We start from the raw sequence: 22,774 nt of genomic DNA on the forward strand, positions 1-22,774 counted from the left end.
AGAGAGAGAGAGAGAGAGAGAGAGAGAGAGAGAGAGAGAGAGAGAGAAGAAAATATGCTTTAACGTGTACTCTGAGCCCATCACTCTCTCACTGGAGATAACATGTTTTATCTCAATTCCTTTCAAACTATGGTTGGTCATTGCATTGATAAAGAGTTCTCAAGTCTTTCAATATTGTTATTTTTGTATAAGCCAGTTAGATTGAGGGGAAAAAATCAACTAGACTTCTTATCTCATTTTAATCCCCCCCGTAATTGGTTTTCCAAGGCTCAGATCCAAATACATGGCCCCAAAGCTCTGGCTGGTACAGTAAAGGAAGGTGAAAAACTTAAAATTTTAAAGTATGTAGTTCAACATGACAAATATGGAAATATGTTTTATAATTTATATTATATATATTATTTATATTATACGTTTTATATATATGTGTGTGTGTGTTTGCACTTACATAATCTGTATCAAACTGCCTACCATTTTTAGAGAGTGGGGAGAGAGGAAGAAAATTTGGAACTCAAAAATTTTTTTAAATAAATATTAAAAATTGGTCTTTACATGTAATTGGAAAAAGTAAAATACTATTTTTTTTTAAATGTGTGGTTCTGCTCATCAAGTCTTAAATTCTACCTCTAGATAGACCTTCAAGGACAAAGTGTGGGACTAAGAGAACACAGTCTAATTGAAAGTTAAAAAAAATTTTTTACCAAAGAAAAGAAGGTCAGAAAGGTCTGTATGGTAGGGGCTTTTCACAAAGTTTGTATTTTTAAAGTTTAATTTTTTTTTTAATGTTTAGCTAAGCTTGTTTAATGAATAAAAATAACTGAATCTTCAATAAATGTTGGCCTTAAAAAAATCCTTGAGTGCACACACTCATGAAATGGATAGTAAACATCTATGCTGTTCAAAAACAAAGAAAGACTCCATGAAAATAAACCTTACAAGGACTAGAAAGCGGCCAGTTTAAGAAAGTTTACAGAAAAAGAGAAAGGAGCTTAATTAATGACATTCAAAGTCAACTATTCTCCAGCTCCTCTTCTGATCTTTGTTGATGCATTACACACACCCATTTTCACTAGCTGTACATAACTGACATAGATGGACAAACTCGTGTTTTACTCACTCCTTTCACCTGACACTGATATACGAATTTCTATGAATCAGCCTTACACACATTCTTGGCATTCTGAATAACAATCTCAGATATTAAAATTGTATGTAGTAAAGGGGAAAATACACCTTCATATGGTGAACACACAAAAAAGAATGACTTAGTCCTAGGAGAACTGGAGCATCTGAACCTTTTAAAAACTCTAAGGAACAATTAAAATGGCTTTTAAAAATAAGTTCAAATGAGTTCAACCCTTACAGAAAACAATTTGGAATTATATTAAGTGACTAAAATGCTGAGGACCATTGGCCCAGAGATCCTACTGCTAGCCATATACCTCCAATGAAATCAATAATTTTTTTTTTTAAAGGTACCATACAGGGCAGCTAGGAGGCGCAGTGAACAGAGCACTGGCTCTGGAGTCAGGAGGACTTGAGTTCAAATCCAGCCTCAGACACTTAACACTTACTAGCCATGTGACCTTGGGCAAGTCACTTAACCCCAATTGCCCTGCCTTCCCCCCTCCAAAAATCAGGAAAAAAAAGTATCATATATACTAACATTTTTACAAAAAGCAGCACTTTTTGTAGAGTGGGAAAGGCTTAGAAACAAAATAGATGCCCATTGATTAGGCAGGACTTCTTAAACTTTTTCCACTTGCTCCCTTTCAGAGCTTAAGTTGTAGGTCACGGCTCCATATTGGGTTGGGATCCACAGTTTAAGAAGCACTGGATTGGGGATGGTTAAACAAATTGTGAGATATGAATGTAATGGAAAACAATAAGAACCATTGAAAATTAAATTATGTGTAAGAAATTAAATTCTTACATACTGAGAGAAATGATGAACAAGATCACTATAGAAGAATGCAGGTAGATTTATATGAATTGATACAACATGAAGCAAGCAGGATGAGGAAATCAACATGTGCTGAAAGAATGACAAGGAAAAAAATCAAAATTGAATGCAGTATAATGATCAAGCCTGGTCTGAAAAAGATATAAGAATATACTTCATTCCCTTTTCTTGGAAGGCAGGGTGGGGGGGTAGGAATTTGCTATAGGTGTGGAACACTGAATAATTACCCATTGATACAATGGTTAGCCTTGCTGAACTGCTTGGTTTTTTCCTTCAAACCTTTTAAAAATGTGTTTCAAGGGATAGTTTTATGGAAGATGAAGCAGTAAGGATACAGGGAGAAATATAAAACCAAAAATATGTAAAATTTTTTTAAAGCTACATTCAGGCCTTGAAGGAAGGGCAATGTCCATATCTGGAGAAGCTAACATTAATAATTGACAGAACCTATTAAAGTTTGCTCCCATCTTCTCCATTAAAGAGAATGGCCTTCAGCTTAAATAGTATAACCAAATAAAGCTAAGAAGGAATGAAGAATTGGCACACAGTAAGTACTTAATAAAGGCTGACCAGCACTGGTAAAAAAGAGTTTCCTTGACTTACATGAACTGATGCAAAGTGAAATGTGCAGAACCAAGAAAACATTGTACACGGCAACAATGTTGTACGATGATCAACTGTGAAAGACTTAGCTATTCTCAGCAATACAATCCTGAAGAACCTGTTGATAAAAAATGCTATCCAACTCCAGAGAAAGAGCTGATAGGGTATCTGAATGCAGATTGAAACATACTGTTTTACATTCTTGGGTTTTTTGGTCTGCATTCTCTTTTGCAATATGGCTAATATGGAAATGTTTTGTATGATTACACATTGCCTTCTCAGGCAGTAGGGAGAGCAAGAGAGAGAGAAGAACTTAGAACTCAAAATTTTAAAGAATGAATGTTAAGGGGGCGGCCAGGTAGCACAGCGAGTAAGAGCACCGGCTCCAGTGTCGGGATGACCTGGATCAAATCCGGGCTCAGATACTCAGCACCACACCCAGAAATAACTGGCCGAGTAACCTTGAGCAAGTTACTTAACCCCAATTGCTTAAAAAAAAAAAAAGAACGAATGTTAAAACATTTTTGCTTACCTGTAATTGAGGGGGGAAAAGTAAATTTTTTTTAAAAGGAGTTTCCTTATCCAGGAATTTCCTATGCCAATAAATTACAGGTCCAGTTCCTATGCCTAATGTTACCAATAAAACAGAAATGACAACTGATTGAACTTAAAGATTAGTCATCAATGATGCCACCTTAGATGTATCCCAGGAATCTACCCTTGAATTCAGGCTGTTCAACATTTTTCTCAATGACTTGCAGGAAGGAAGAGAATCTGTGCTTATTCTATAGCTACAGATGCCACAGAGTTGAAAGGGACAGTTCATACCGTGTTTCCCCGATAAGACACTGTCTTATTATTTTTTTGGACAGAAAAACACCAGAGGGCTTATTTTCAGGGGAGGGATTATTTTGATGAACATTGACAGAAATTTTAATAAACAGGTAAATGTGAACAAAAAATGTACCTTTATTCAATAATGAATTCAATAAAGAACAGGATGACGCAATCACTGCTGCAGCTCTGATTGGATGCAGCTCGGGAGCGAGCAGCGTGTGTTTCACAGGGGGGGGGGGGATGGTGCATACAGAGGGTACCGTAATGTAGCGTGTAGCGCAGGGGATCGCCTTCACTACAGTAGCAATCTCAATAGGGCTTATTTTCGGGGGAGGGCTTCTTTTCGGGATAGGTCTTATTATCGGGGAAACACGGTACACGTTAGCTGACAGAATCAGGATCCTGAAAGATCTCAACAGACCAAATCTAATAAGATGAAATTTGCCAGAAATACAAACTCACATATGTAGCCCGATACCCCCATTTTCCCTGAAATGCACAATTTCATCAATATAAGGAGCTCCCAGTATAGAACATGAGTCCTCTGCAATTTGGTCTAAGTGAGATGCCTAAGCAGGGGTGGGGAACCTGTGGCCTCGAGGCCATAGCCAAAGAGGCACACTTGAGGACCCAGGGGGCCACATGTGGCCTCAAGATCACAGATTCCCCACCCTGGGTAGTGGCTTACTTAAATTAAGTGACTTCCTTGTTTCTGGTCACATAGCTAATATGTCAGAGACAAGACCTAACACAGTTTTCTGAGTTAAAAGTCAGTCTTCTATCTACTAGAATGCCCTTATTTTTTACAAAAGGAAACTCCCTTTCCCAAAGACATTAAGAAATTTGCCACGATTTTTTTTTGGGGGGGGGAGGGAAGGAGGACCAAATCCCAGATTTCTTTGGTATACAGCAACTCCTTTTATTAATGCATATCCGCTCTGGCCTGGCATCTTTTATTTTTAGGCTTGTCTGGATCACTGAAAGGTTAAGTGAATGGCCTACGAGTCACAGCCAATACTTACCAGAGGTGGGATGACCTTGATGGGGTAACTTGGGATCTATATTTGTAATATCGATTTGTAAAACCAGTTTGTAAAATCACACTACTCCCCCTCCCCCAGCCTCAGAGAATTAACTCTGCCCCTTCCCCCTACCCGAACTCTGCCTAGCTTCAGAGCAATAGCTCTGCCCAGCAACAATTATCTCAGCTTGGAACAATAACAAGCTATTCTTATGAATCCTTCACAAAAGTATCTATAAACATTCCAGCTTAGGAAACTATTATCTCCCCCTTGTATAGTGTCCCGCTGCCCCCATGAATCCTTCAGGACCCTATCTCTGGGTTAACTCCTTAGCCTATTATCCCTTGAGTCTCCGTTAGCCTTGGTTCCCAGACATCAATCTTGTCAAACATGACACTGATGGGTGGCAGACTGGGCACTTCTCCATCAGCCCTTGACTGTTGGCTGACTTAGTGACGTTTTAAGCCTAAAACCACACCTCCAGGTAGCCCCCCCTTGGGCTTTTTCCCAGTGAATCATGGGCAATACACCTGCACAGTTACATTAAAGATGCATGTTCCTTTAAACACTGGCCCCACCTTAATTCCTCCCTAATCCCACCCTTAATCACATAGTTAGCATAATTGGCACGGTTCTACTATGGATGATTCTATATAAATCTTAATTCTACCCCTTTGCAGGTCCCCTAAGGATCCTTGCCCGATGTAAGACGTATAATAAACTTTTACAACTCTGACTCCAAGTTAGCCTGGGCCTACTGAATTCTTTCAAGACTGAATCCCAGGCTTTCTGGTCTTAGATAAGATCAAAGTTCCTGCTGAACCTATTAGGAACCATCAACCCTGGAGACTGGTGTTCAAGGACAGCTCTCTATCCCCCCTCCCAGCTAGGATTATGACTAAATAGAGTACTTTTTCCATTATGTCTCATCATCATCAGAGTGTGTGTATGAGAGAGAGAGAAGAGAGAAGAGAGAGAGAGAGAGAGAGAGAGAGAGAGAGAGAGAGAGAGAGAGATCAGCAGCTCAAGGACCAGGTAGGAGAAACAGCTAGACAACAAACTTGTGTGAAAAAAACCTCAGGGTTTTGGTAAACAAGCTCAAAGTGTCAACAGTGTCATCAAAAAAAGTTAAAGAACTGGGCAGGTCAGAGTCCTCTTCTCCCCTCCCCTGAATGGTTCCTAATTAGAACACTGGATTCAATTCTGCTTGCTAGATTTTAGGAAGGACTTTGACAAGTTAAGAGTAAGTCCACAGGAGGGTGGACAGGATGGTGAGGGGACTGGAAATGATAACAGATGAAAAAAAGGGAGATATTTAAGTTTAAGTTGAGAAGTGCTGAGGGGTCCAGATGTGCTTAATTGGTTGGAGAGAACAGAAGCATGAGCCCCCGGTGAAAATCGCAGAGGCAGAGTTGACCTCCTTAACCTGAGTGCCCTGAGATTATCTCCAATTTGTCTTGTATGGGCCTTGTTTGCTCCCATGTATTTGCATGCTGTCTTGCCCCATGGCTGTTTGCACACTCAATTGATTGAGAGAAGAAATTGTTTTTGCTGGTTGATTTGGCCTTTTCAGGCATGCCCAGGGCATAGCAAACTAAGACTTTAACAAATGTTTGCTGACACAACCTCACATACCAGGAAAAATTTCCTAACAACGAGAGCCATCGCAAATCACAGGAGACAGCAGTCACTGCAGCTGTCCAAATGGAGGCTGGTAGAGGGGACTCTTCGTCAGGCATGCAGGGGTTAGATTGGACGATTTCCAAAGTCCCTTTTAGGTCTGCAACTCTAGGAATTATCTGTATTCAAAATAGGGAACAGCCTTTCACAGGGAGAGGTTGAGTTGACTCCTGGTGAGGGACACTGAGGAAGAGATTCCCAGAATCTAAATGATCAGAAATCCTGATCAACTTGGGGGTGGTAGTGATTTCCTAAGGCTGGGCTCAATCCAAATTGAGGAGGGTGGTTGCTATGCCTTCAGATCATGAAAATACCACAGCCAAAAAGTCACCTCCTACCATGTTGGAGGCCAGGCAGAACAGTGGATAGAGCACTAGACTGGGAGTCTGGAAGACCTGAGTTCAAATATGACTTCAGACACTTGCTAGCTGTGTGACCTTGGTCAAGTTACTAAACCACTCTCACTACCAGTTTTTACCAATCTGTAAGATGGGGATGATGAGGGGTAGCTAGGTGGCACAGTGAATCTCTACTCACTGCCCTGGAGTCAGGAGGATCTGAGTTCAAATATGGTCTCAGACACTTACATTTACTGGCTGTGTGACTTTGGGCAAGTCACTTAACCCCAATTACCTTGCCTTCCTCCCTCCAAAAAAAAACCAAACCCCAAAACCAAAAAACAAAAAACGGGGATAATGAGAACACCTTATCAGACTATTGAGAAGATCAAATGAGATAACATCTATAAAGTGGTTTACAAGATGGTATAAACTTCTACAAGTATTTTAGTGTTGCTATTATCATTCCTGTCATTACAATTAGCACCCCTTACCTGCCGGCAGATGGAAGCACTGATGCCATTGTACAGGGCCAGGATGCCATCTGTCCGAACTACCTTTAATGCCATGCCAGTCATCTTCATCTCTATCTTCTGCTGTGTCTGTAGATGGACCTGCACAAGTCAAATCAGCAAGCATTTATTAAGCACCTACTATGTACTAGGCAACTTAAGTTGTAAAGGCAACTCCCCCCACCCCCCAAAAAAAATTCTTGTTTTCAAGGAGTTCACAGTCTAATGGGGGAAACAACATGCAAATAATTATGCACAAACAAGACAGATGCAGGGTAAATTAAAGGTGATCTCAGAGGGAAGACAAAGCAACTATGGGTATCCCCAACATTAGGGAGGACTGAGCAAGGCTTCTTGCAGAAGGCGGGACTTTAGCTGAGATCTGAAGGAAGCCAGAAGGCAGAGATGAGGAATGTGGGCAAGCCAGTGAAAATGCAGAGTGGGGAGATGGAGGGTCATGGACAAGGAACAGTAGGAAGGACAGTTGGTGTCACAGGATCTCAAATATTGGGGGAGGGAAGGTGTTAAGAAGGTAGGCCAAGAGTCCCTTCAGGGCATGAACTGACATTCAGTCAACTCCCCTCCCTCCCGGTGCTCTCCCATGTCCCACCCACATCATTTCCTTCCACAGCCAATCTTGATCTTTCCATCACTAGAATACATCTAAACCCCCTCCCCCCCTTTATCCCAAGGATCCCTTTAATGTCTTTGAGTTGCCCCATGGCCTCCAGGCAGGCTTTGCCCTGTTACTCCCCAAAGAGCAGCCACTGATTTCTAGGCAGATGAGAGGTAAGAGCCAGGTCTAAGGATCCATCCAAGGTCCATGCAACCAGGTAGGGAGCCACAAGGGAGCACACAAAAGTGGGCACTTCATAAGACACTGTGAGCAGACTTGTTCAGGGGCTCAAGGGAAGAAGCTGTCAGATAAGGTTAAGCTGTCATGTTACCTGCACATATATACACACAACAGCAGTGCCCCCAACAAGGTCTCACCCACCAATCCCTCAGGAAGTCAAAGGATGAGGATTCGCTCAGATCTATGCCAATTTAGTATCTGGCAAACAGTTAGTACTTAATAAATGCTTATTAACTCCAAGAACATATCCAATCCCTTTTAATCTCTTGAGCCTTCCTATACACCTATTCAGAGGACTGGTTCTACAACACACACAGTTTGAGCAATCTTTCCAAAGGCATGCCACAAAACTAACACTGATACCAACCCAACACCAATGTTTTCCTCTTTGGAGGGAGAGTCTGCTGCCAAGAAGTGATACTGCACCGAGCACACAGTAGGAGTTTAATAGATGTTTACTGAATGAAAGTATAAATCTACTTGCTTGGTGCTATAATACCTTTTCAACAGACCAATGGAAGTCAGGAGGCCCAGACCTAACTACCTGTGGAACTCTCAGATATAACAGAACTGCTGTTGGAAATTATGTGTCACCAGAAACAATTGACCCTGGATGTCTCTGACAAGGGATGAAAATTAGCAACATATCCTTCAGTTATAGAAAGTGATAAGTAGTTCAAATTCAAAGGCAATTAACATTTATTGCATATAAAATGTCTACTTATCCAGGTACTGTAAGGAGGTAGAAAAAGTCATAACAAAATTGACCTAGGAGAACAGAAGGTCAATAATCTCAGGGGAAAAATAGAAAGGAAGGGGACTCAATAGTAACAGAACTCAAATTATGCTACAAAGCAGAAATGATGCAAACAATTTTGTACCAGATGAGAAACAAGAGAGGTTAATAAGTGGGACAGGCTAGGCACATAACATACAGAAGCAAATGAGCTCAGTAACCTAGTATTTGATAAACCCAAAGAAACCAGCTGTCAGAGTTAATTCACTCATTCAATAAAAACCATTGGGAAAAAGCAGTCTGGCAGAAACTAGGGTCAGACCAATACCCCAATACCTTGTACCATACATTCAAATGGGTACACAATTTAAGACATTTTGTTGTTGTTTAGTCCTTTTTCAGTTACATCCCACTCTTTGTGACCCCATTTGGTGTTTTATTGGCAAAGATAACTAGAGTGTTTTGCCATTTCTTTCTCCAGTTCATTTTACAGATGAGGAAACGGAGGCAAACAGAGTTAAGTGACATGCCCAGGTTCACACAGCTAGTAACTGTCTGAGGCCAGATTTGAACTCAGGAAGACGAGTCTGACTCCAGACCTGGCATTCTATATACTGTACCAGCTAGCTGCTGCATATAAGACATAAAGAGTGACATCATAAACAAATTAGAGGACCGAGGAGGAAATTACCTGTCAGATGCATGAAGAGGAGATTTCGTCAATAAGCAAGAGACAGTGTCACAGAAGGTAAAATGGACAATTTTGATTACATAAAATTAAAAAGCCATGGCAAAAACAAAACCAATCCACTTAAAATTTGTAAGAAAAGCTGGCAGATGGGGAAACAATTGCAGCAAGTTTCTCTGATTAAGGTCTCATTTCTCTAAGTCTATATAGCAGCTCCCTATATATAAGGCATCTTCAAATTTGTAGGGATAAGAGTTATCTCCCAAAGGATACGAACAGGCATTTTTCGGAGGAAGAAATCATATAGCTGTCAATAGCCACATAAAGAAAATGTTCCAAGTCATTAGTAGAGAAATAGAAATTAAAACAACTTTGAGGTCGTTCCTTTTCTTTGATACTGGAAAAACTAACAAAAAGGGAAATGACAGATGTGGGAGGGACTGTAAGCAGACAGGTACATTAATTAAAATACTGTTGGTGGAGCTGTAAACTGGTATAGCCATTCTGTAATTTAGAACTATGCATAAAAAGCTTTTAAACTGTGCATACTAGGTTTATAACCCCAAAGAGAGCAAAGAAAGAAGACAAGGATGTATGTACAAAAATATGTACCTTTTTGAGGTAGCAAAGAATTGGAAACTGAGAGGGTATCCATCGAATGGGGAATGGCTGAACAAGGTATGTGAATGTGATGGTATACCAAGTGCTATAAGAAATTGATGAAGGGGTGGTTTTAGAGAAACTTGGGAAGAATTATATGAATTGATATAGAGTGAAGTGAGCAGAACCAGAGAACAATTCATAATATAAATAATAAATGTAATATAATATAATATATAAAAAGACAAACAACTTTGAAGGATTTAAGAACTGATTAATGCAATAACCAAGCATGACTCCAGAGGACTAATGATGAAACATGCTGTCCATCTCCTGACAGAGGGGTGATGACTAATGACGAAACATGCTGTCTATCTCCTGACAGAGGGGTGATGGGATTCAAGAGTGCTGAGTGAGACATATTTGACATGGTCAATGCAGGAACTTGTTTTGTTTGACTATGTTTGTAACAGGGCTTTTGTTTTTCTTTCTTTCTCAATAAAGGGGGAGGGAGAGAAGGCGGAAAGGGAGAGAAGGTAGATTTTTATTGATTGAAAAAAATTTTAATTAAAAAAAATCTCTATTCAGTAAGGTTGAAGAGGGGAAGGGAAGAACAAGGGAAAGTCAGAAAAGACATTACAAAGTCCTTAAGGGTAAGATGATGCATTTGAAAAAGCCTAGATATCCAGTGGAACACTTGGAACATTACTTGCAGGGGGGCTTGGATACTTGTTGGGACAAGGCAGAAATTAATTTTGAAAAAATCAAAAAGAAATAAACAGAACCTGAGGCACATGGGTCTTTACCCAAACCATTTCTCTGAGGAAGATGGGAAGCTCACTAGGAAGGCTGCCACTCTATGCCAGGCCAGTCAAAAGCCAAGCTTCCACCAAGCACAACTCCCCGGCCAGGAAATGAGGCCTCACACTTCCCCCACTTTACCTTTCTTCCTGTGAAGGGCTGTGGAGTTTTAAAAAATTATTTATTTTCATTCTAAACTTAAACAACAAATAAAATGGGCATTCATATAGAGTACACCAGAGAAGGATGATTATTTAAGAAACTGCAGAAGTCCATTTTGCACAGCTTGTTTTTCTTCTAAAGTCTCAGAATAAATTCAGCCTCACTGGGCTGTGGGTTTTGCTGAATTTCATTTCTCATACTGGTAGTCTTTTTTTTCCTTAACCAATTGGACAAATAAACCCTTTTTAGCTCAGAATGAGATGTAGAAATGAATACACCCAAAGAGAGGTGTACAAAGGGCTTTTTACCAGGGGTGGGGAACCTGCAACCTCGAGGCCACATGTGGGGTTGCACTTGAAGACCTTGAGGCCACACATGCCTTAGATCATTGCCCACCTCTGTCATTCTGAGGGGCAGCTGCCATTCCCACTTCCATGCTAGTCCTTCAGAGAGTGAGTCAGGAAGGAGCTAAGCTAATCCCCTCTCTTCCCCATAGAGCTTTTCCACTCTGGCCATTCCAAAAATAATAACTAGCAATTATAAAGCACTTCATATCTCATTTTATCCTAACAATCCTAGGAATAGGTGCTATTATTCCTGCCCCCCAACCCCCATTTTACGATGAGAAAACCAAGGCAGACAAAGGTTAAGTGACTCGCTTAAGTCACACAAATTAAGTGTCTGGGGTTGCATTTGTGAACTCAGGTCTTTCTTCCTAAGGGGGCAGCTATGTGGTTCAGTGGATAGAGTACTGGGCCTGGAGTCAGGAAGACATGAATTTAAATCCAGTCTCAGATACTTCCTAGCAACACTGCCCCTAATAGGAATAGCTCTGGCATAGCCTTGGGGGATGACAATTCAAGTTTAACACTGACTCAACATAGGCTGATGGCCACCTTAAAAAAGGATGGTCAGACACACACACACACACACACACACACACACACACACACACACGGAAACTAAAGAAGTTTCAGAAGGAGACATGAGTGAACAGGATAATTTTCTTTCTACCTTGTTAAAACAGTGCACACTTTTCTCCAAGCCCCCGAGCATTTCACTTTTTAAAGTAACCTTAAAAAAATTCGACTTTTACAAAACTGAAAGTTCCGAATAGGGCCTATAAACCAACATTCTTGAAATTTCTATAACATTTTATATTCTGAACAATACCTTTGTCCACAAGTTGAATTAAGAATGTAACAAAAGCAGGCATGATGATGGCAAAAATATTATACTCCATTTGGGTAATTGCTACAATCAGATAACTTTGCGACCTTCAGGTAAACGCATGTTTCCAAAATATTTCTGATGCTTTGCACCAAGTATGAAATTATGAAACAAATCAAAAAACATTGGTCCACACAAAGAAACTTGCTTTTCCATTTTCAAAGGTTTGATGCAAGTTGTATATTATATAGAACTTGTTCTTTTCTTAAAGGGGGTAGCTTGGGAATGGGAAGGAGCACTTATGATTCATTTGCATTTTGGAGACTAAGGGAGGCTAGGTGGTGCAGTGAATAGGGCACCAGCCCTGGAGTCAGGAGAAACTGAGTTCAAATATGGCCTCAGATACTTAACACAAAAAACTAGCCATGTGACCTTGGGCAAGTCACTTAACCCCAATTGCCCTACCTTCCCCCCTCCAAAAAAAAGAAAAAGATATTTGGAGATAGTGTTATTTCCCAGGCTAAGGCCCAACCCAGCAACCAGGCTGTGCCCTGAGCTTGGCTTAACAACAATCCTATGCACTCTAGAGGAACTTGCCCTCTGGTAAGGGGTTTAAGTGCCCACTGTTCACAGAGGGGTTTATGTTTCATATTAATCAATAACTGTTTAGCTGGAACTCCCTCTATTTCCCAGGGCCCTGGGCACCATCTGTCAAACCTTTTGATGTGGTTACAATACTTATTTCTTATAACAGCTAAGGGAACCAAACCAGGTACTGCACTCCTGTTCCCGCCATGCTAACTCTGGTTCTGTACCCAGCTGTGAGACATTCAATTTGGAGACTGTTCCCAGAGGACCCAGGAGTGTCTGCATTGTCTATGCAAGAGCCTGCCCTGGGAACAGCTAAGAATGATTATGTCATGGTCCAGCCTACTTATGTATATAAAGCACCTTGCCCTAGCATGTTAAGCCCTTCATCTGAGGAAGACTTCCACTTGCATTTCCTTACTTTGAAATTAAAGTCCTGTTTGCATCCTGACTCTCCTGTCTCTGGCCTGCTCTGTTCAACTCTGGCCAACAAGAGGTTAGAGACCAGTTCCCAGCACATACCAGAGTTTGATATTACCAAAATGGATTGTAGTTTTATAAAGTATAAAATCCTTTAGGCAGAGACCATAGACCAGGTCTTACAGATACACATCGAAAAATATAAAAAAATTCAGAATACTATTCTCTAGCTTCAAGGTGTTATTTTTCACCAAAACTTTCTGATGTCATATGTAACTTATTAACATGTAACATACATGTAACATATGCATTAAATTTGTACCTGCCCACCAAAATTATAATTTGCTAAAAAAAATCATTTTTTATTTTTTAATGAATAAGAGATAAGGAAAATATTCCCATATCAGTTCACTAAAAAGTTTTTTCACAACAGGGGCCCAATTTAACTTTAATATCTTTTAGTATCAGAAATGGCAAGTACAAATGACTATCTTTATTGGGCTTTGATGTCACAAGAAGTAGATAATTGTTACTTTCCTCTATCCAACTTTATCCCATTCTTGTCCTCTTCCTTCTACTTATGGTGTTTGGATGGATTGTAATATAGGGTGGTGGTTGTTGCTGTTTTTAATTCAGATCTCTGATTTCATATATGGAATTCCTTGGTATAGAAACTCCCCTGCTACATATCAGCAATTATTTTAAAACTTAGAATTTCTCCATGATTTTTCCTCACTGTTCAAGTGCTATACTCCACTCTGTGATGCTTCATCTCTTCCAAAGAAGCCTATACTTTGCTATTTGCTTGCTATAGTACTCAGCAGCAACCATCTCCCCCTTAAGTATTGGCAGCCTATTTAAATACAACAGCACTTTTTTTTTTTTTTAAAGCAATCGGGGTTAAGTAACTTGCTCAAGGTTACACAGCCGGTTATTTCTGGGTATGGTGCTGAGTATCTATCTGAGCCTGGATTTGATCCAGGTCATCCCAACACTGGAGCCGGCGCTCTTACTCGATGAGCCACCTGGCCACCCCTAAGCAATTGGGGTTAAGTAACTTGCTCAAGGTTAAACGGCCAGGTGTTTCGGGGTAGATGCTAAGTGTCTGAGCCCAGATTTGATCTCCAGATCATCAGGACACTGGAGCCGGTGCTCTTACTCGCTGTGCTACCTGGCCGCCCCATAACAGCACTTCTTTAACATACGTGGATCACCGAGCTGGAGGAGCTCCTCAAAAGCTTGGCAGAACCACCTCCTCTTCCTCACTTTAAGGCTCCCAGTTCTTTGTTACTGTTCAGTTGTTTTAGCAGTATCCAACTCCTCATGACCTCATCTGGGGTCTTCTTGGCAAAGATACTGGCATGGTTTGTCATTTTCTTCTCCAACTCATTTTCCATGTGATGAAGCTGAGGAAAACAGGGTTAAGTGACCTGCCAGGGGTGACAAAGCTATTAAGGGTCTGAGGTCAGATTTGAACTCAGAAAATGAGTCTCCCTGAGCCCAGGCTCATCACGTGCACCATGGCACCACCTAGTGGCCCCCTTCATCTTGGACATCATCTCATTCATTCCAAGAAGGTTGTACAGTCCTCATTTAAAGATGTCCAGGGAATTCACAATATCCTGAGACAACCCACTCGACTTATGGATAGTCATTTGTCAGAAAGTTTTTCTTCACAACTGATTTTTAAACTAAAAAGAAAAACTCTTCAGAGTAATAGGTCAAGGAAACCATTTTGGAATATGTAATAATATTTATGACTGGCAAGACAAATATGTATGGAAAATACAGTATAACTAAGTGACTTGAACAAAGAGGAAAATAATCACAGAGCTGAAAAGGAGCTCGGCTTACTTAATACAAACCTCTCATTTTATAGGGGTTCTATAATAATAATACTGAACCATGCTGGTCCACCATGTTTCCAGCTGCTGCTCACAATGGAGATGGCCACAGTGATGCACTCCTCTGACCCCCAACGAGGATAGGCAGCTCATTCTGCTCTCAGCAGATACACTTAAAAAAATAAACTGTATGACCCTGGGCAAGTCACGTAACTCTGATTACATAAAAAGATTAATAAATAATAAACTATATGTAATGAGGTTCACAGTTTCACACACAACCATCTTTTGTTCCTTGTATACCAGAATGTTTGTGTTCAGTGATAATTAAGTCCATAGTAAAAAAGAAAAATTAATAAATGCTCAGGAAAATGTTGATTTTCTAGAATAGCATGATTATGAACATCTGAGAACTACATTGTTTAGATAAGATAGCATCTAACTCCCTACATATTTGTCTGAATTTTTTAATTTTAAAATAAGTTTGATCAGGAGCCGTCAGAAGATGCCTTTCTCTTTTATATTATAGCCATTTCTAGAAATTATCACCCAAACTCCCATATGACCTTTTCTGGGAGAACCCAGTGAAAAAAAGATGGGAAACAAACTCTTGGATGCCCATGGAAGAAGATAAAGGAAATCCCTGTTTTCCTTCCCCCTACATACATTTTGCCTAAAAAAAATGTGAAGTTTCCTTTTGAAAATCATCCACCCACTCCTGAGAATGTACTAGAACACTGGGTGAATACCTCCTACTTCCAAAAGGAAACCTCATCAGTTTCTGCAAGGCTTTGGTCATTATTTAAATGCTGACCCATTCAGAGAAATCACCTCTCCAGACTCTCACCCCACCTCAAACAGAATGATTTATTTTTAATATTTAATAATTTATTTATTAAATAGGTTTTAGGCGCAAAGTACCAAGTGGTGGAGGGCACAAAGATGTACCCTGCCCTTACTGAGTTCACAATTAGTCATAATGACACAGATTTTGAGCTGGAAAGCACCATAAAGTACATTTGAATCCATCTTCTTGAAGAAAGTGGGCCTTTAGCTAAGACTTGAAGGAAGCCAAGAGGGTCATGTGGTCTGGCCACTCCTGGGATGGGGAGGTCAACCCAACCCTTTCTAGAAGCTATAGTACTGTATGGTAAGTAGAATTTTATTACAGTTCTCCTGTAATCAAATGCTATCAAAACCCTTTATTTTGTTTTTATATGTAATTGGAAAAAATACTATTTAAAGACAATTTTTAGCATTCATTTTTACAAGATTTTGAATTCCAAATTTTTCTCTCCTCCTTCCTAAAATAAAACCCTTCCTTTTAGAGATGAAGACACTGAGGGGGTAGGTGAAGAAGTAGGATTTGGACCAAAGTCCTCTGATAACAATAATACAACAATAAAACCTCTGACTTTTATTTATATTTATATTAGCAGCTTTATTAAGGTTTGTTAAGGACTTTACAAAAATGATCTCATTTTATCCTCACAACTCTGGGAGATAGATGCTGTTATGTCCCCCCATTTCACAGATATGACCTCAACTGAGGTAGACAAGAGGATAGGTGACTTTCTCAGGGTCACACAGTTAATTAAGTGTCTGAGGCTGGATTTAAACCCAGGCCTTTTTTTTTTTGGGGGGGGTGGAGACAAGACTAGGCAATTAGGATTAAGTGACTTGCCCAATATCACACAGCTAGCAAGTTTGTCAAGTGTCTAAGGCCAGATTTAAATTCAGAAAGAGGAGTTTTCCTAACTCTGGGATAGGTGCTCTATCCACTGTGCCACCTAGCTGCCCTTGCCTGGCACATAGTAAGCCCTTAATAAAATGTTTGCTGATTTGACTCTTACACAGGGTCTTAACCTGGAGTCTGTGGATAGATTTAAGGGGTCAGTGAAGTAGGATGAGAAAAAAATAAAAAACACTTAAAGGTTGGAAAGTGCTTTACATACTAATTATCTCATTTGAGTCTCATTGCAAAATGGAAAACCCATCTAGATTCAAATCTCACCTCTGACCCTTCATTAGATGTGAAGAGCTCTGCAAGCTTAGGGTGCTTATATAAAAATCAGGATTATTATCACCATCTAGCTGTGAAACAATGCACAAATTGACCTCATTTCTCCTGGCTTCCACATTTACAGGTTCCCATAAAACAAGGAAGTTGGACTCTGATCTTGCAACTTTAAAAATTTTTATTAGTACAACTTCCAACTGTGGACTCCAATTTTAGGTGGTTCTTCTGGAACACAGAGAGGCTTAGGACACTTGGAAGGCAGCCCCAGCCTTGGGCAAAAGAACTAAAGGCACTGTCTGCATCTCTCCAGCCCTAAGATTATTCCTGTGGACCTGGAGGTTAAAGAAGTCACCCAGTTATGTGCCCCATGGGAACCAGGGAACTGTTCACCTGACCAGGCACATTCTGGTTAGCAATCTGTTTGCAAAGACTGCAGCGTTACCACCCTTTACTGCCTGTATTACTAGTCAAGGTACACAGCGAGAATCCACCCCTATACCCTCCCCTCACCCTTTGTACCTCTATCTAGCAGAACTGTAATCAAATACTACCAGTTTCCAGAAAGGGATGGGCTAACAGACAGCTCTATTGTTCCCCTCAGCATCCCAGGAATTTGCCATAGACCCTAACACCCTTTCCTAACCACAGCTCCTTTCTGGATTCCTTCAAGTCTGGGCTAAAGGCACACCTTCTTTAAGAAGTCTTTCCAGGTCCTCCTTAATCACCCTCCTTCTGAGATTAACCCCAGTTAATCCTGTTTAGACATAATTGTTTAGATATTGTATTCCCCATTAGACGGTTTGTTAACTACTTGAGGTCAGGGGCTGTTTTCCTGCCTTTCTCTGTATTCCCTTAAGCATGGCACATAGTAGGTACTTAAATTCTGAGATTTCCCCCTTCCAAACACCCCCTCCCCCCAGTTTACCCTGTATATATCCTGCATGTACATAGCTGTTTGCTTATCATATTCCCCATTAGACTGTGAGCTCCTGAGAGTAGGGGCTGATTTTCTGCCATTCTTTTTATCTACAATGCCTAGCACATAGTAGGCATTTCATAAAATGCTTGCTGATTTGACTATTGGGGTGTTAACTTGAGGTTTATGGAGAGATTTAATGGGTCAGTGACCTTGGATGGGAAAACATGCATCTTAATTTTCACTAAACTTTAACTGAAATTTAGCAACAAACATTATTATGAGAAAGGATCCATAGATTACACCAGATTGTCAAAAGAGTCCATGACACAAAAAATGGTTAACAACCTCAGCTCTGTAAGAATCCAAGCTCCTTGAGGACAGGGACTATATTTCTATCCCCACAGTTCAGCACACAATAGTTCCTGTTGTTCAGCTATTTCCAGTTGTATCCAACTCTGTATGTTATTTGAGGTTTTCTTGGCAAAGACACTGGAACTATTAAGATACTCTCTCTCTCTCTTGTTTTTTGGGGGGGATTATTTTTTGGGGGAGGCAATCAAGGTTAAGGGACTTGCCAAAGTCACACAGCTAGCAAGTGTCTGAATCCACATTTGAATTCAGGTCCTCCTAACTCCAGGCCCAGCACTCTCTACTAAGACACTTAGATGCCCCTAGCACAGAGTAAGCCCTTAATAAATATTTGTTAGTTCTTTCATTCATTCATTCATTCATTCATTCATTCATTCATTCATTCATGGTGTCTGAATAAATGAAGGCTGCTGTGATCTGCTTTTGACCTGGTGTTTCCTAAGAGGGTCACAGCTCAAGGAAAACCTTCAACCCTCACTCCAAGGTACAAAGTCAACAGAAGAAGAAGACAGCAAATTTTAAGAGGAGTCATAAATTTAAATGCAAGGACATCCTTCCAAAACTTCGCCCTTCCAAACACTTGCTTGTTAGGTAGAATCAAGACAGGGTTGAAGAAAGTAGGTGAAAGTTAATGAGGCACTTTCTTGCAGCCCAAACTGAGAAGCCAAAATCTCCTAGAGCTTAAAATGGAAACTGGTTTGTGGTGAGAGATAATTGATGGGTAGGAACACGTGGCAAAGTCCAATGGAAAGACTTCTGGATTTTGAGAGGAGCTGGGTTTTTGTTTTTTTTTTGTCTTTTTGGAAGGGGGAAGGCAGGGCAATTGGGTTAAGTGACTTGCCCAAGGTCACATGGCTAGTAAGTGTTAGGTGTCTGAGGTCGAATTTGAACTCAGGTCCTCCTGACTCCAGGACTAGTGCTCTATTCACTTCGACACCTACGTGCCCCGAGGAGCTGGTTTTAATGTTAGATCTTCCACTCATGTGACTTTGAACAAAGCTATATCTCCTTCTAAGGGTCAGTTTTAAATGTCAGGGTTTAGATGACCTCTAAGGGGATTAGATTGAGAGATCAGGTTCCTATCTATTTTGTGATACTAACCCTTTAAGGACTATCTCCAATCCTGTCCCCTCTACTGCAATCCTCAGATAATGCTAGCCAAGAAAGAGCTCTCTGAGGTCACCCACCCTCCTCAATTGGCTCTGAGGATATATAAACTCTACTGGTGTTTATCTTTTTTTAGGTGAGTGGAAGGAAGACATTGTGAATATGGCATCAGAAGGCCTGGATTTGAATCCAGATCCTGTCACTTATTCACTCAACCTTTCTGGGCCTTGATTCTATTATATCTGCAATTTCAGCCAGAAACAAAGACTAAAGGAAGAGATGAACAAAGGCAGAGTTGATCAGGCTAAGGGGTTGAATATCTCAAAATATGTCAAATCTCTTCATAAACAGGCAGGCCCTATGGCTCTACCAACCCCAGCCATATAGATCAGCCTCCCTTCCCCCACTTTCTCATGGGTTGCTAATTAAATCAACACTACCCTTGATAAGGAGAGGGTAATGCTAAAATTATGGCTCTCTTCCCTTCCCTGACCTCACTGCTCTTTCAGCATGTCAGTCCAATGTCCTCAAGTCCCCAGTGTCCCCAACCCACTCTTCTCTACCCCCTTCCACTGCAATCCTCTGGAAACCCTGTTCTATTTTTAACAAAATTCTCTTCACAGTAGGGAAGAAAGGAGGGATGGAGGGAGCCAGTTTAGAACTTAAAATGGCACACCCCCAAAAAATTTTTTTGCAAAACTTTCCTTCATATTAGACTTGTGTCCCTTCTCCTGAAATGACACTGATATAAATATTTTGTATTTCCTTATATGTGCTGTTTCTCCTCAATGGAATGTAAACTCCTTGGGGAGTTTAATGAAATGTATTGTTTTGATTCTGTACCCTCCAGGCCTACCTAGCAAAGTGCCCAGTGCCAGGTAGGTGCTGGTTGAATTCAATTTAAATAGCCAGTGTCCCTAACTATAAAATCAAGGCCTGCTTTGAAGGAGGAACAAAAAGACAATTTACATAGTACCTGTCTACAAGGAGTTTATAATCTAGGCCTTATACTTGAGCTAGGTCTGGAAGGATGGTTTGAAACATTAAATCAGTGACTAAGTCTATTCCTTTCTCCCCACTCAGGCATGACCACCCTAGTTACAAGTCTCCATTACTCCTCTCCTGGACTTTTGCAACTGGTCTCCCTGTATGCAGTCTCTCCCTTCATCCTCCACATGGTTATCAAATTGATAACGCTAAAATGGTAGGTTTGCCCACGTCCCTTCTCTGCTTCCAAAGAGCTTCTTTGCCTTAAAGATAAAATACATACTTCTCGATTTAGTGCTTAAAGCTCTTCACAAATTGGAGCTAACTTGTGTCTGCGGGCTGATAACCTTACTCAGTCTGAAGAAAACTTAGTACTTCAACTAAACTGCTTGCGGCTCCCGTTTCCATCTCCAGTACAGGCCATTCGTCCCCTCCTTCCTAAGCTTAATTTCGAAAGCCTGGGACGCTCTCCCGGCTCACCTGCCCCTCTGAGCTCAGCTCCAGGGTCTCCTTCTTCAAGAAGTCTTTCCTCCTTCCCTCATTCCTGCCCCCATAGGGGTCTGTTTTTTTTTTTTAAATACATATGCTGACTTTACTTCTGCCTAAGTAAGTTGCTTCGCCATGAGGGAACTTGGGTGTAGGACGGTTACTACTCTTCCAGGCACGCTGGAGGTGTTTAATAAATGCTTATTAACTGACTGAGCAAGACAGAAGCTAAGGTTACCATTTCACAAGTGGTGAAAAAAAAGGAGGGAGGGAACGAGCATATATTGGTTGGGCTGGCTTGTTCTGAAATTAAAAGGTACAAATATAGATACAGGAAAACATTCTCCAGGAAAAGGATTATTTTAACAGCTGAGAGTCTGACCCCACTTACTCTCCACCACTTAACTCTTAAAAGTGTTGCAGCTGCAGTGGAAAATCCCACCCAGCCTCGCTCTCTTAAACCTCTCCATTTCTTTTGCTGTGGGCACCTCACTAGTCCTGGGGGCTCCCCACCCTTCCAGGGGCCAGACAGCTCTCTTACCCTCCCCAGGGCCCTGCTAGTAAACGACATAATATCTGTAAAATGCATAGCACAAGTGCCTGGTCCATACCAGGTTATCTGCTAAATGCTTGCTCCCTTCCCTTCTCATCCCAGCTACTCCAGCCTCCCATTCGCGGGACTGCCAGAGAGTGGGATGCCTGACCACTGCAGTGGGTAGGGGGCTGCTCTGGGAGACCCCTGGCCAGGAGGAGGTGCAGTGTGGGGGTGGGGATCGACAGCTTGGGCGCCCGACTTTCCGGGTGAGGGATGCCGCTCACCTTGAGCAGGTCCAGCGGGTGAGTGCAGCACGCGGCTCCGGAGGAGGCCAGCCCCCCGAAGTACCAGCGGGACACGCGCCTATTGGACATGGCTGCGCCGAGCAGGGCAGAGCCGCACCGGGCTGCACCGCGCTGCTCAGGCCAGAGCCGGGACGAGCGCGAGCCGGCAAAGCAGAGCACACAGCGCACGGGGACAGGCGCAGTGAGAGAGGCCCAGCTCCGGCTCGGGCTCCGGGGAAGCAGGTTCAAAGCACCGCCCGCCGCCCCTCACAGCCAATGCGCCGCTGCGTCCCGGAGGATCGCCCCCGCCCAACCGAAAGGAGCTCAGCTTCAAGGGGCGAGGTCCCCGCCCGCCTTAAAGGGGCCGAGGCAGCGCCTCTGGGCCCGAGGGGCGGGGGACCGGCGGCCACGGTCAAAGGCACAGCGCCGGAACGGGTGCTGCGGCTGCGTGATCAGGGGGCCAGGCTAACAGTCGCAGACAGCCTCCCACCCCCATCCTTAGCTTGGAAGGGAGCCCAGGTCATCCCCGTGCTTCCTTCCTGGAGCGGGCAGTCTGGGAAGACGCGGCTCCGGTTCGGAAGTCCGATAGTTTGGTTTTCCAGACACTCAGTCCTCCTTAAGCTTAGCGCCCACCCTCAGAGGCTACCTACGGTAAGGTCTACCCTGGTACACTGTTGCACGTTGTCTGTCCGGTTCGAGTCGGTTCAGTTCAATAAACATTTATTATTGGGGTTAGCTAGATGGTTCAGCCTACGCTCAGGAAAACCTGAGTTCGAATCTGACACTTACTGGGCAATTCACCTTTTCTGTTTGCCTTAATCACTGGAGAAGGAAATGGCAAACTACTCCAGTATCTCTGCCAAGAAAGCCCCGTGGCCAGTATTGGCGTGGTATGGTCCTCGGGGTCACGAAGAGTCCGACGCCACTGAACAAGTGCTAAGCTCCGGATAGTGAGTTCCTTGGGGGTAAGGGCTGTGTTTTCCTTTTTTAGTGCGCACAAGTGCTCGCCACGTAGAAGGCGCCCAATAATGTTCCTTGACAATAGTGTTGGAGCTCAAAGCGGCCCACATCTAGGACCACACGTCACCGCATCTTCCCCAATGCCTTCCGCCTTACCTTTCCTGTATCTTGGAACCTTGCCTATCACCTGTAGGCGCTTGGATCGGCTCTAGATTTTGTGAAGTTAATTACCCCTCTCCCCCAAAAAAGGTGCTGACTTCAAACGGGCCACGTAAAACAGCCTTGCA

General features: G+C 42.0%; 1 protein-coding gene across 1 annotated transcript in view; it reads right to left on the reverse strand.

The window, feature by feature from the left end:
- Positions 1-21,836, reverse strand: part of LOC138142936 (mitochondrial dicarboxylate carrier-like) — a 31,897-nt gene extending 10,061 nt beyond the window's left edge. The window contains exons 1-2 of the mRNA XM_069064059.1: positions 21,528-21,836; positions 6,938-7,057 (exon numbers count right to left, since the gene is read on the reverse strand). Of these exons, the coding sequence (XP_068920160.1) occupies positions 6,938-7,057; positions 21,528-21,617 (210 nt within the window). The 5' untranslated portion in view covers positions 21,618-21,836. The remainder of the gene's footprint in view (positions 1-6,937; positions 7,058-21,527) is intronic.
- Between the last annotated feature and the right edge of the window lie 938 nt (positions 21,837-22,774).

Source organism: Petaurus breviceps, unplaced genomic scaffold (genome assembly GCF_028583685.1).
Source record: "Petaurus breviceps papuanus isolate PSGF00001 unplaced genomic scaffold, PetGlider_PUasm1.0 90617, whole genome shotgun sequence".
NCBI classification, from domain to species: domain Eukaryota; kingdom Metazoa; phylum Chordata; class Mammalia; order Diprotodontia; family Petauridae; genus Petaurus; species Petaurus breviceps.